At 38.2% G+C, this 13,739-nt stretch overlaps 1 protein-coding gene across 1 annotated transcript in view; it reads left to right on the top strand.

The window, feature by feature from the left end:
• LOC150106173 (vesicular glutamate transporter 1-like) overlaps positions 1–13,739 on the top strand; it is a 108,232-nt gene that overhangs the window by 13,716 nt on the left and 80,777 nt on the right. Inside the window, exon 2 of the mRNA XM_090394636.1 lies at positions 10,010–10,090. Within this exon, the coding sequence (XP_090250762.1) occupies positions 10,010–10,090 (81 nt within the window). The remainder of the gene's footprint in view (positions 1–10,009; positions 10,091–13,739) is intronic.

Genomic DNA, 13,739 nt, shown 5'->3' on the forward strand with positions numbered 1-13,739 from the left:
GTATTCTCTCCACGGTATCAGAATCTTCACTGACACCAGGAAACCAGATTTGCGCAGAAGAGTCAAAATGGACACTGATCAGATCCGTGCCTTGTGAAGAGACAAAATGGCGTTCTTATATTTGTATATCAAGGTTCGTTTCAGCATTGTAGTTACCCTCTGAGTTGTATTTGCAATCTTTGCTACATGACCCCTGAACTTCAACTTCCTACCTATTAACACTCCAAGATCCCTAGCCTCATCAGTTTCTTGTAGCATAATCCCTCCAATATAATACGATATTGGATATCTAATCATGCCAATGTGTATGACTTCCCATTTACTGAAATTGAACTGACATCCATTTTCCCATGCTCACAATTCCAGCCTATTCAAATCATTCTACAAGTACTTCAGTCTCAGCAGCATTCCTACCTACCTAGTTATCCTACCTACCTGTGCATCATCAGCAAATTGCTGCATGTCGCTTGGCAAATCCCTCTGAATGTCATTAATGTACAGACTGAATAACAATGAACTAAGAAACGATCCCTGTAGCACACCATCGATTACCTCATATGCTTCAGACGCACCTCCCTCCCCCCATGTACTACTTTTTGATATCTGTCAGTGTGCATCGTCTAATCCATGCAAATAGTTTATAATCCGATCGCAGATTCTGCGATTTATGCAACATTCTTCCGTGAAGTATTCCGTCAAAAGCCTTTGCAAAATCCAGGAGCATCGTGGAGTATCCATTCCCCTTATCCAGCTCAGTGGTAATATTATTATAGAATGTGAGCAAATCGCTAAAGTATGACCTTCTCTTAGTAAACTCATGCTGTTCATTGCAAGAAAGAGTTCTTCTATCAGTAATCATTTCAGATGGAATGATAAGCAGGAAAGAATAATTGTTCAATAGACGGACGTCGTCCTCAATACTGTGTGCCTTAATACTAGCCATAAGGATAAACCCTTTGAACTACTGGGCTGAAATTACTTAAATTAAATTAAATATAAGAAATAAATTATCGAATAATTTGAGGATACCAATTTCCCAAACTTTTGAAACAGTGAGAGAGTCAGTTTGATTAAGATTAGGTCGATGAAGTAAGGCTTCAGCACTTTCTTTATATAACCGTCCCTGTTTATATGTGGTTCTATTTAGTAACTTGGCGTTTTGTCACTGGATCGTGAGGGTAGCATTTTCGATTCCATTTGTGGCTAGATTTGTGAGATTTGATAGGTGGATGTGGTCTTAATTTCAGAGATACGTTTATTTATAGATCTTCCTGTTTGTCCATAGTAAGATGAGTTACATGAACATAGTGCTTGGTATAAGCCAGGTATCGTCATTGATGGGAGAGTTTGTCTTTTGGAGCAGGTAGAAAAGTTTGGAGTTGGTTGATGGGTTCATAGGCAGCAGTGAGTTGATATGTTTTCGTAATTTTTGCCACACTTTCAGAGGTGCCTTTAATATATGGAATGGGAGTATAATGGACTTCTTCCTGTCTGGGTTGATTTATAGAAGAACGATTAATTATTTTTTTGGTTGTTATTGGATCATATCCGTTTAGTAAGGGTGTCTCTTTGATAATATCCTATTCTTGTTTTAGAGATTCTTCAGAATAACAAATCTTGTGTGCTTTGAATACTAAAGATTTCATGATGCCACATTTTTGAAATGGGTGGTGAGCTGGAGTATTGTGGATATAACGACCTGAAAAAGTTGGTTTTCGTAGACGGAAGGGGACATGGATCCATCTTGTTTGCGCTGGATGTGAACATCAAGAAACGAAACGCCTGTTGATGATTCCTTTCCTAGCGTGAACTTGATACGAGGATGCAAGGTTGTGATGTTTTTTGCAGAAATGAGTAGAGTTCGGGTTCTGTGTGACTTCAACCTGCAAAGACGACATCGATGCGTAGCCACATTGTTGGTTTTGGGTCAAGAGCGAAAATTCTGTCTTAGCCAACGTGAAAAACGTTGGCTAAGTTAGGTTATCAGAGTGAGTCCATTGCTGTTTCTTCCTGTTCTTTATATGTTTTATCTTTCCATGTGAAGTAACCTAATGTAATTGCAAATTTGGGTTACCAGTGAGGGATATTAGCGAAGAGACAATATCAATAACGCGTCTGTATCTGCTAGTTTAATGTCGTTTATTGTTGTATGAAATTCTATGGAATTTTTTATCGAAGAGGTAGAGTGGACAGTGAGGGGGACGGAGAAGGTTAGACAGAAATCTTGATATTTTATACATGAGACTACTTATTGAATCCACAATAGATCTGAGGAGACAGTTGCGTTTATGTAATTTTGGTGAACCATATATTCTGGGAGGTCTTGCATGGTATGTTTCGAGTCTTTTGATGGTTTCTTCATCTATGGATGTTGCTTCATCCAATAACGTGTGGAGAGTTTTGAGCTGACGTTTGGTATGCATTGTAATCACAAAGAAGTAAATTACTTTTCCGATCGTATGATTTAGTATCTAAGACTACAGTGGTACTGCATTGCTTTTGTCATCTTTGGTGATAACTGATTTCGCTTTAAGGAATTCAGAGATTTTAATTCTGCTGGTGGAATATTCAATATTGATGGTTCGGAATCATAGATCACTTTAGCTGTTTCAAAACGCAGTCAATTGCTTCACTAGTAGACGGATGACTGGTGCTTTTTTTGAATGTTGTCCATGAAATCTAGATATTGAATACGTTTGGGCGAAATCGCAAACGTATGACCTCTTATTAGTACATTTAGCTCATCTTAAGTTAGAGGCCGGCCAGATAAGTTAACAACCTCATTTTTCAGCAGGCTACATGAGATCAGAATTATATATATATATATATATATATATATATATATATATATATATATATATCAGTCATTAAGCTTTTTCATATATATATTTGTATGTTTCGATTGCAATAGTGACTGTGCACGTGGTTCTCACTGCTACTCTTCTCACTCAAAGGGGAAATCACGGAGATCAGTAACACTTCGTTAAGTCCTCCCCCCCCCCACCTCATGAATGCTTTTTCCCAAAGAACCCTCTCAAATGTAGATTCGTCCCTCGTGTCTCAGAAACTCATTTCAAGTCGCTTGTGCCGTTTGCGAGCTGATTGTATTAACGGAGAGCCCTTTTGGGCCACGTGCCGCCAAGGAGCGCCTTCAGATTGGGAGTTTTGATGGGACGATAAATGTTCCGGCGATTGACTGGGAACGGAAAGAGAAGGGGGAGGGGAGGGGAATTTCATTTGCAAACGGATCACTTCTACGGCGCTTAATGAGTGCGAGGCACGAGCTTTGTATTGATCCCAAGTGGGCAGAACTTTCCGCCGGGTCACTTAAAAGGTGTCGGCACAAACCCGAGGAGGAATTAATTGAATTTTATTACCCCGAGAGAAACGTGGAGCGAGGGGGAGGATTTTAACTGCTCCGCGCGGGTCACATTCACAGAACGAGGGTCGGACACATCCGAGAATGACCACTGCTAGGGGAAGCCAAGGAATGAAAGAATGCATCGTCTTATGAAAATGCTTTTCAAAGGAAAATGGCCACGTGTTCGCTCGGATATTCTGGAGTGCTTTCTAATGCCGCGTAGAGCTATCCAAGAAATTTCGTTTTCCTGTTTTATAAGTCCCCGGATGTTTGGTTTAGCTCATTTTCGCCAAATGTTAGTAAAACTTCTGGAAGTTTTTTTTTTTCCTTTCTTATGTCGAGTGGCTGTTGCAGCTTCCACATATTCTGAAACACCTAAAATGTGTTGTCGGAAAGTTAGTTTCCCTGTTGTCAGAATGAGGAATGCAGTAGAATAACACATTTCCCCCTAGAGGCGGTTGGGGGGGGGGATAGGTCTTCGTACGATCTTATGGGTCGTGTATTTGAGAGAGCTTTTTTTCACGAATGCCACTTTATAAAGCTAAACCGCTTCGTGAGACCAAATTTGCTGAGTGATTTACGTTCATATTTTTAACGAAACTGGTCCTGTTGTAAGCGAAATAATTAAACTCCGACCGCATCATTCTTGCGATGCATGCATTTTTAATCTGATGAACGCTGCACCTCTCAGCGGGTGCCGAGATTAAGTTCTGCTGCACTCTCCGATGCAGTCCGTTTTCATTATTTATTCATACGCGAGGTTTAAAAGTAATTAATCCTTATCTGAATCGTTTATAAATGATGCAGTTTTAAATTTCTCGCAGTGCTATTTTAACTTGTTTGTTTTTCGTTTGTGTCAAACTCGGAATGAATTCCATTTAGACGGCAAGATGGGATTTTTCTCTGATTTCCTTTCAGTTGTGGCTTAACATGTTACGAAACCACTTGACACACCAACGGAGGAATCTTTCCGACTGCTAACTTTCCTATTGGTGCAACTCATGTCCACTCGAAGACTCAGCACCTCAATGTGGTTACTTGAGTTGTTTAAAGGAATTCGTTCTTCAGTTTCTCAAGTTTCAGAAGAGAGTTTCAAGTTCAATATAATGAGAGAGAGAGAGAGAGAGAATCGCACCTTCGATTGCAATTTAACTTGTGGTGCATAGTTATATTAAAAAAATGAAAGAATTTCTGCTTATGTCTTTTTCCTTTTTTTCTTGTCTTTGTTTCGTTAAGCCGTGTGTTGATATTAAATTCTTCATTTGGAAAGTGCACTCAATCGATTCGTTCTTCCACCCACACTCGTGTTTTCATCTCCTTCCTTCCTTTCGAGTGCAATAAATGTCGCTGACTCACTTCTATTGTCGCACTCCTTCCTACACTCTTCTGACGTTCACGTGCCAAAATGGGGCGATTGTTTTCAAATGCCGCGATATTTATGAAATATGCGAACGCATCCTTCTTCGATAAGCGTGCCTGTTGTGTGTGTGTCAGAGCGAAGAAAGTGTTTTTGTAAACCTTTCACATTCGGTGAGTGGATTTCCCCTGATAGAAGAGTCTCTCGTTTTGACGCACACTTCGTTATTTTTTATGCGTCCCATTCAAATAGGATTAAAGCGCGCCAAAGGACAGCTGGTGCACCACAGTTGGAAGAGGAAGAAGGATTTTATTGCTCTTGCTTTAAATGACGACTCTGGACGTCATCGGCGAATCAATGAATGCACCACACGCACGAGTAAATAGCATGATGAGTTTGACGTCATACCAAAGTAAGTAAATGGGCTCAAACTTACCTTGACTATGAACGGAAAATTTGAAATCCCTTTCAGCTGATCAAGATAAAAAAAAAACCGAGGATCAAAGAGTTTATGAGATCAGGAAAGAATTTAAAATACCAGTGCAGAGGAGTTTTCGGAAAACTCGAGACTTTTTCAAACAGAACCACACAGATGTTCAGTTCCAGATCGAAGGAATTACTGAAGGGAAAACCGACTCGTTTTGAGACGACTTTCGGACAAAAGGAAAGTCTAAGAAGGGAACTCACCTGAGAAGCTTTTTTTCTGAAATCACTCACTTATTTCAGCTCCTTCCCCACTTGCTACTCTCCATTTGCTTTAAAGTTCCTCCTCCTCATGGGTGCTTAGGCACAGTAGTGTAGAGATAGCTTTTGGCGTCCGGGGAGATCCTGACTTTGCCGTCCCTCTCAGTACACACCATAAATACTACAAAAAGTCAAAACGACGTAAAGGGAAATAAATTAAAGCACGATTTTTGTTTTTGAAGTAAAACTTTAATTTCAACATTCTAAAATGTTATTTTTCTTGCTTTTCTGTTAGCAAAATCTTCGATGACATTGGCGAAGTCTATTTCATAGTAATGTAGGTAATTTTTAATCAAATTTTATTTAGAAAAACTCCTCTGACAACTAACAACACTCACAGCAATTGTGAGGAAAATTCGCAGCAGGATTACCATATTTGGAACTGAGTTCTCAAGACTGTATTAACTACAAAACTACGAGAATTAACTACAAGTTAATTCTACGAGTTGAGTCGAACTATTACTTTACCTTACCTTATCCCCTGCTGTCATTATTCATATTATGCAATTAAAATAAATGATATAAATAAATACGTAACTATTAGAAAAGATACTTCTGCAGAAAAGCGGGCATAAAATATTTTACCAATAAAGCGCAAAAAGAAATATAAACTATATGTTCAGTGGCGGCTCGTGGCTTGAAATCGTGGGGGTCAGTGGCGGATTAAGGATAGTTGGGGCCCCTAGGCAAATTATATTTGAGGACCCCCAAAAAATAATAATAATAAAGAATAAAAAAAATAAAATTAGGTGGCAAATAAATGATATTTTGAACTTTTGAATTTTTTTAACTTCTGGATTTTTTTGCCTGTTAAAGGGTTAAAGGATGATAAATAATAAAACTTTTTATTTATTTATTTTTAATATTTGTATCATTTTTCTTACAATTTCACAGTTTTTTTTACTTGCACTACACTGAAATAATGAAAACACGAAAAGTCACACTAAAAAGTTATTTTTGAAACAAACACCTATAACTTTTTTAAATAACGAAACCTGTGGTGCGTTCATAATTAGAAGAAACACACGTATAAACCACAGTGAAAATTATTTAATTGTAAATATTTCATCCTAAGTATCTTAGGACATCATCAGTACAGTATTTCAACAAAAATTAGGAATAACATACAGTTAGGGAGCATGATTACAATAGAATCTCATGAAAACGTGCATAACGTGCTAAAGTAGTACAAAAAAAAACGTTAATTATTTAACACAGTTTTGTATGATAATTTCCCATACTTTAGGAATAGTAAGAACGTCGGTGCGGTTTAGGTTTGGCCTGTGTAGTAGGACTTCAGAACTTTCTTTGTATAAACGTTCATGTTTAAATAAAGATCTATGTAAAAGTTTAGCCTTTTCCCAAAGGATCCTATGGTTTGGATTTTCAATTCCATGTTGAGAGAGGCCAGATTTCTGCGGTTTAAGAAGACGCATGTGGTCCTGATGTTCCGAGATGCGTTTCTGAACAGACCTACCTGTCTGTCCAAAGTAAGATAATTTGCATGAGCATGGAATCTCATAAACACCAGGTAACATCAAGGGTGAGAATTTGTCCTTAGGAGAAGGTAATAAGTTGTAAATTTGGTTGATAGGTTTGTAAGTAGTGGCAAAATTGTATTTCTTCATAATTTTAGAAAGACGTTCTGAGATGCCTTTAACGTAAGGTATGGGAATCCTATGCACTTCTTCCTGTCTGGTTTGATGTATGCAGAAGTGACTGATGATTTTTTGAGTTGTTTTGGGATTATATCCATTTAGGATGGCTATATTTTTGATAACTTCTAATTCCTGGTTTAAAGATTCTTCAGAGGAGCAGAATTTGTGTGCTCTGGAAACTAGTGATTTAATAATGCCAGATTTCTGAGATGGATGATGAGCAGAAGAATTGTGAATGTAGCGACCTGAGAATGTAGGCTTGCGAAAGACAGAAGTGGCGATGGAACCGTCTTCTTTTCTTTTGATGTGTAAATCCAAAAAAGAGATACCCTGTGGAGATTCTTTTTCTAACGTAAAGTTGATGCGATGATGAAGATGGTTAATTTTATCTAGAAACAGTTGTAATTCAGGTTCGGGATGATTCCATACTGCAAATACGTCATCGACATATCTTAGCCAAATTTTTGGTTTGGGTTCAAAAGTGAATATTTTTTCCTCAAGGTGTTCTAGAAACAAATTTGCTAGGTTTGGTGATAAAGGAGATGCCATTGCTGTTCCTTCCTCTTGTTTGTATATTTGACCTTTCCAGGTGAAGTAACCTGATGCAATAACAAACTTGAACAATTCAACTATATCAGACGGAAATTTTTGAGTTAGTAATTCTATTGTTTCTTTATGGGGAATGTTAGTGAAGAGGGAGACAATGTCGAAGCTGATTAACAAGTCAGTTTTTGATAGTTGAATGTCTTTAATTTTTGTGTGAAACTCAGTAGAATTTTTGATTGAAGAGACTGAGTGTCCTATGTGAGGGCGGAGAAGGTTAGATAAGAATCTTGATAACTTGTACGTTGGACAGCCGATACAGTCTACGATAGGTCTAAGTGGAACATTAGTTTTGTGTAGCTTAGGTAAGCCATAAATTCTAGGAGGTCTTGCATGGTATGTCTTAAGTTTTTTGATTGTTTCTTCATCTAAGGAGGAAGTTTCATTAAGTAGCTTATTTAATTTTCTGAGTTGACGATTCGTAGGATCAAAATCCAATTTAACTGTGTTAAATAATTAACGTTTTTTTTGGTACTACTTTAGCACGTTATGCACGTTTTCATGAGATTCTATTGTAATCATGCGCCATAACTGTAAGTTATTCCTAATTTTTGTTTAAATACTGTACTGATGATGTCCTAAGCTACTTAGGATGAAATATTTACAATTAAATAATTTTCACTGTGGTTTATACGTGTGTTTCTTCTAATTAAACACCTCACTATTACATGATTCAGTAACAAATGAAGTTAAGGAGCAACCAGGCGAAACTTCCTATCTCGGCAATGCAATCAGATTTCGTGACCACTAAGCTGTCAACAGCGCCGTGCGCCGACATTGGTAATGCGGTTTAATTTAAAGCGTAGATAGCGCGCGCTGTTCAAAATACAAAATACGAAGCTTGTCAACTAGCGCCGAATATTGGTATTGTGGCATTATTTAAAGCGTAGATAGTGTGCGCTGTTCAAAATACGTATTAAAACGTAATAATTGTTTTGAAAAAATTTTCGCTTAAAATCATCAATATCTTTATGATGTTTACTGAAAACATTATTCTGTTTTAAAACACTATAGGAAAATGTCTTGACTTCGGAGCCCCCAAAGCTTGAGACACCTAGGCACGTTCCTCTTTGCCTTAATGGGTAATCCGCCACTGGCGGGGGTGCTGCCACTTTCGAAATATACATACACACTGTAAGTACAGTGTATACGTGTTTGGATAAAATATCAAAATTATGGTAAAAATTTAAAAAAAAATTAAGACATGAAAAAACATTGTTTATTATCGATAAAAATTATACAGTTTGGTATAATTCAAAATTACTTAAAAATAAAATCCATTATCATAACCTCAATAATGTTCTAAAATAAAAACTAAAATAAAAATTATGTCTTTAATTCTAATGTCCGAATATTTAAAGAGTAAGCACAATAAGCACTACGACCACTCTATTGCTGACGCAAACTGCATATAAACAACAGTGGAACTGCGCGACGGACAGTGCCGCATTACGCTAATAGCTTGCATTTCACTATGACGTGTATATGCTTGCGCGCGTAGCAATATGACACTGTGGTAAACACAGTACTGCTAGTGCCCTCCTAAGTGCTACAAGATGGATTTTTATTATTTTTTATACAAAATAAGAGAATTGTACAGAATTGTTGATGATAAAATGAAATATTACAAGCAAATATAAATAAATTAATAAATATATTTATACATCGAGAAAAATTGGGGTGCTGCAGTTTCGCAATGCCTATGCACGAGCCGCCCGGAAAGGAAAACAACATGAACACATACAGAAATCTGATTCGACAGTGCCTGGATTTTTATAAGAATATTGAAAACCAGTTCAGAATAATTGTAGAAAAAGTAATTAACCAATTCATACCAAGGGAAAATAACCATTACAAAATATTCAAGTAATTACTGAACTGCGTCGTTCTTATTCCACATGTATATATGAGTAGTATAAATAAATAAATATATATATATATATATATATATATATACACACACACACACATACACACACACAGACACATTATTCTCTAAAGATATTTTGTGTACAATTTCTGCTGGATACACTTCCTCTATCCGGACGAGCTCTTGGGATGAGATGTTTTACAATTTCATCATTTCGAAAGAAGATTTAAGGGAATGAGATGTGATGTAATGAAATAATATGCAAATGGTAATGTAATCATGAGGAATGATAACTCAATAAATGAAAATGGAAATAAAAAGATAAATATATTATATTAATGAAAAGAAAAGAAAAACAGAAAATGATTTGCGTACTGAAAAGAGTTTCTGAAACTTTCTTTTAATTTTTTTTCCAGACAACTTCCTGGAGGCGGCGAATCCTATGAAATGCCCACCTTGAAGTCCCTGAAGAACATCCCTCCCCCGGACCTCATTGGGTAAGTGTACATCGATTGTTCTCCGCATTCCTAGATCCGCCCTTCGCTGTGCACGGGCGTGCCTCTGAAATGCTCTTCATTCTTTACGAAGATGTCACTCATCTCTTACACGAGCTTGGCATTTTCTCTTTCCAAGATGGCGTCTGTTAATTTCTTAATAATTATATTTTTTTAATGTTTAGCTGCACACATTTAAATAGAGTAACCCGTTTAAAATATTCCGAGGAGGTAATCACTTGCAATGCGTTTCGTGTCAGGCATTCGTTATGCTCACTTTCTCTAAAATCATGAAGTGTCAGGCTGAACATCCTGTCACTGCCAATGATCTTAATTCGCAGAGCATCCATTAGATGCTCTGATAAGTTAATCCCATGTCTATGAAATCATGTTCTCCGGCCGATTTTTCCACTTTTCTGGATGGAAAACATTTCCTTATGAAACGACCTCCTTCATGTTCCATCCTGTCGATATCTCTGATGAAATTAAGACAAATAAAACGTAAGAGTAAATTGTAGACTACACGAGGCCTGTGCCGCATTCAAAGAATTCATAACAGTTCATAATAATAATAATAATAATAATAATAATAATAATAATAATAATAATAATAATAATAATAAAATTGGACTCTGCCGACGGTTCTGTGGAAGGAAATGCCTGTTGATCGTGCTGATAAGGGCAAGGGAAAGCAATTCCAAAAGGCTGTTTTTTTTTTCATTTACTGTTTTTCCTCGTTGAAGTTTCTGTTTTTCTTATTCTGTTTCCGCATACTTAATGTTTTCGCGAAAATATCTTCACAAAAAAAATAAATAAATAAAAGAACTTGTGCATTCTCAATGCAATGACATCTGCTATTAGTGAGGAACGCAGCAGCCATTTTGAAGTGGAAAAAATGCCAGAGAGGAGAAGGCACGACGAGTCTCGAGGATGTAGGGGTTCAGGATGTTTTTCTCCACTCAGGAGCATCCTCGGCTGCATTCGCCATTTCCTGCAGGGAAAGCGGAAGACGAATTTGTCAGTCAGCGTGACGCCAGCCTCCGCGTTCGTTGCCGAAGAGCGATTGGCTGCCGTCAGCCAACCTTCTTGGGATGCATTCGCGAAGATCGATGTGCGGAGAGAGCAGAAGAGCGGAGTTAATTAACTTGTCGTCAAACACACTGGCGACCCTTGGGACGTTGCACGGGGGGATGGGAAGGATGGCCGCTCTAAGGGGCTATTGTTCGCAGGGTTCATCGAATATTCGAATTTCTAGTGCGGCCGCTATGTCGATACTAAAACACGCGGGTCGTCATCTTGTACTCACGGGGATCGCAATGTTGTTACCCAGGCGGGAACAAGGCGCTCAGAGAGCTCGGCACACTTCAGAATCGAGCTGGAGCGATGCAAAGAGTTCCACGGAGAGGCAGCTACACGAGTGGCTGCAACTCTCCCTTCTCCACCCATCTCTTTGTGGAGTCATCAGCGAGTTAATTGATTCTCAGGCACCAAGTCAGTAGCAGCAGACCAAAGAGGCCTCGAAATGGAGCACGGGAGGATTCAAAACGGATTTGGGATGTACGCGTGGGTGGGATGACCGAATTTCGCCATCGTACTTACATAATTACAAAATTCTCCGTTTTCATGCATACCCTTGAATGCAATTAACGCAATAGCAGAACCGGACTAGAATTACCGTTGATAAGTGACGGTTAATGAACGGATGATTTTTCCTTTTTTCATCTCGAGTTCCTCATAGAGACTCTTCCGCACCAAATCGTTTTCTTTTTACCCTTAACTATCTATTCAGATTCACAGGAAATGGTTAAGGGATAACCTTCGAAACTCGACCAACTCTTCCGATTGGGGTTGCATTCTACAGCGTAAACCTGAAGAATATAAGAGAAGAAATGTTAGACTAAATGATTATACTCTTGAATAAGTAAATGATTTTCAGTTCCTCAGTTCCTACATCGATACCGCCATAGTGGAAAGAAAGCAGGGTGTGCTCTTTAATTCCATAAAAGGCAAACTAATACCTGAAAATCCACTTTCGTCCCCACCACAAAAATTAAACTTCGACCACATAAATCACAAGTCAAACAACATTCACAAGTAGATCCCATACATGGAACATCCGTATTCATCGTGCACTTAATATTATCAGTAGTTTTGGGACAACGCGCCTCCAAACAATACCATAATAAAATACATGGCAAGGCCACATTCTTGATACTGTCCTTCTTGAAGAAAGTCAGCAAAGATTCCTAATGGAAACAATTCAGAAAAGTCAGCTGAGGGGTTGCGACACTAACGTGTACATTTAACTTCACGTTCAGTGCTCTTGTTCCCTACACACCGACTAATGAAAATGGAGGAAGAGGACCAAGAAAACAGTAATCGCAATACGTACGTAAAATTCTGTTTGTAGATGAGATCATGGATCATCTGCCATTTACCAGTGGACACAGAAGAGACTTCTCTCACCTTCATTTAATATATTTTATCTCCAAGAATTGTTGTTGTATGTGCATTTCTGCATATATATTTCCCTACGCTGGCTAGGATGATGACTTACAGAATTGGTTCAGAACTGTGGATGACGTGTTAGAAAACCTTCTTCCTTTTGAAAGAATTGAGAAAATGTGTAGCAGACTCATTTTCTTTCCTTGGCAATATGCTTAAACCGACATTTATTTTAAACGTATCTTACAAGAGATCGCTGGAACGTATGCCTAATTATGACTCTAATAGACTGTGTCTAAGTATACACCGTTACGTGAGCCCTCATAAATAGTCATTTGATCGCCTAACTTTAATTTTTATAGTAACCAGCATACCTACGGCCCTCGGTTGCATAAACACGTTGCACATTGCATTATATTTCCTGTTTATTATCAGAAGTGTTTTCCTTAACATATCAGTTTCTGCATATGTTCAAGTGGCAAATATTATATTTCGCGTGGTTATGTTTATAATATACAATGTGTGTCTTTATGTTTCATTATCGCTTGTATTGCTGTAAACGAGCATCGCTGTTGCGATATTTTATCGTTTGTACCACTTCTTCAGTCTTAATAAATTTCGATTTCCGTTTCCTCCTGTTCTCTTGCTTGCACTTCCATCCGCTGCATTGCAATGAGGATGAAAGGAAACACCTGAAGAACGCAAGATGGAATGCCGTTGGCGATGGTATTCCATCCGGGGGTTTCAAGGGGTGAGGCATGTTTAAGATTTCATGGACGATAGGAAAATCCATGATGACGAAGCTACGTGAAGTTGACCGAGGCAAGCCGTACTCGAGAAGTGACGAATGGCAAGGGAATTACGAATGTTGTCCATGAAAGTCGAAATGCCATGCTTACGAACCATTCACTTTGCGTGTCTTTTTATGTTTTGCACGGAAAACTCCAAGCGTAGAGCAAGAGACCGAGAAATGAAATCAGGTGATGGACCCTTTTGTTCAGTTGGAACACTTCATCCATCCTTAAAATGCTCCTCCGATTACCTCGAGGAACAAAAACAAAAAAAGCCTTACGCAGTTCATCTGCGTGGCGACGAGTTGCTGAAGGAAAGTTCTTGGCGAAAGGATTCCTGCAATCCGCAGACATCTAAGATGGACCGAAATGCTGGAGACGAAATTCGTTTTTTGTCCAGAAACGAAATCATCACG

Source organism: Typopeltis vanoorti, chromosome 6 (genome assembly GCF_054136105.1).
Source record: "Typopeltis vanoorti isolate ZY-2024b chromosome 6, IOZ_Tvanoo_1.0, whole genome shotgun sequence".
Classification (NCBI taxonomy): domain Eukaryota; kingdom Metazoa; phylum Arthropoda; class Arachnida; order Uropygi; family Thelyphonidae; genus Typopeltis; species Typopeltis vanoorti.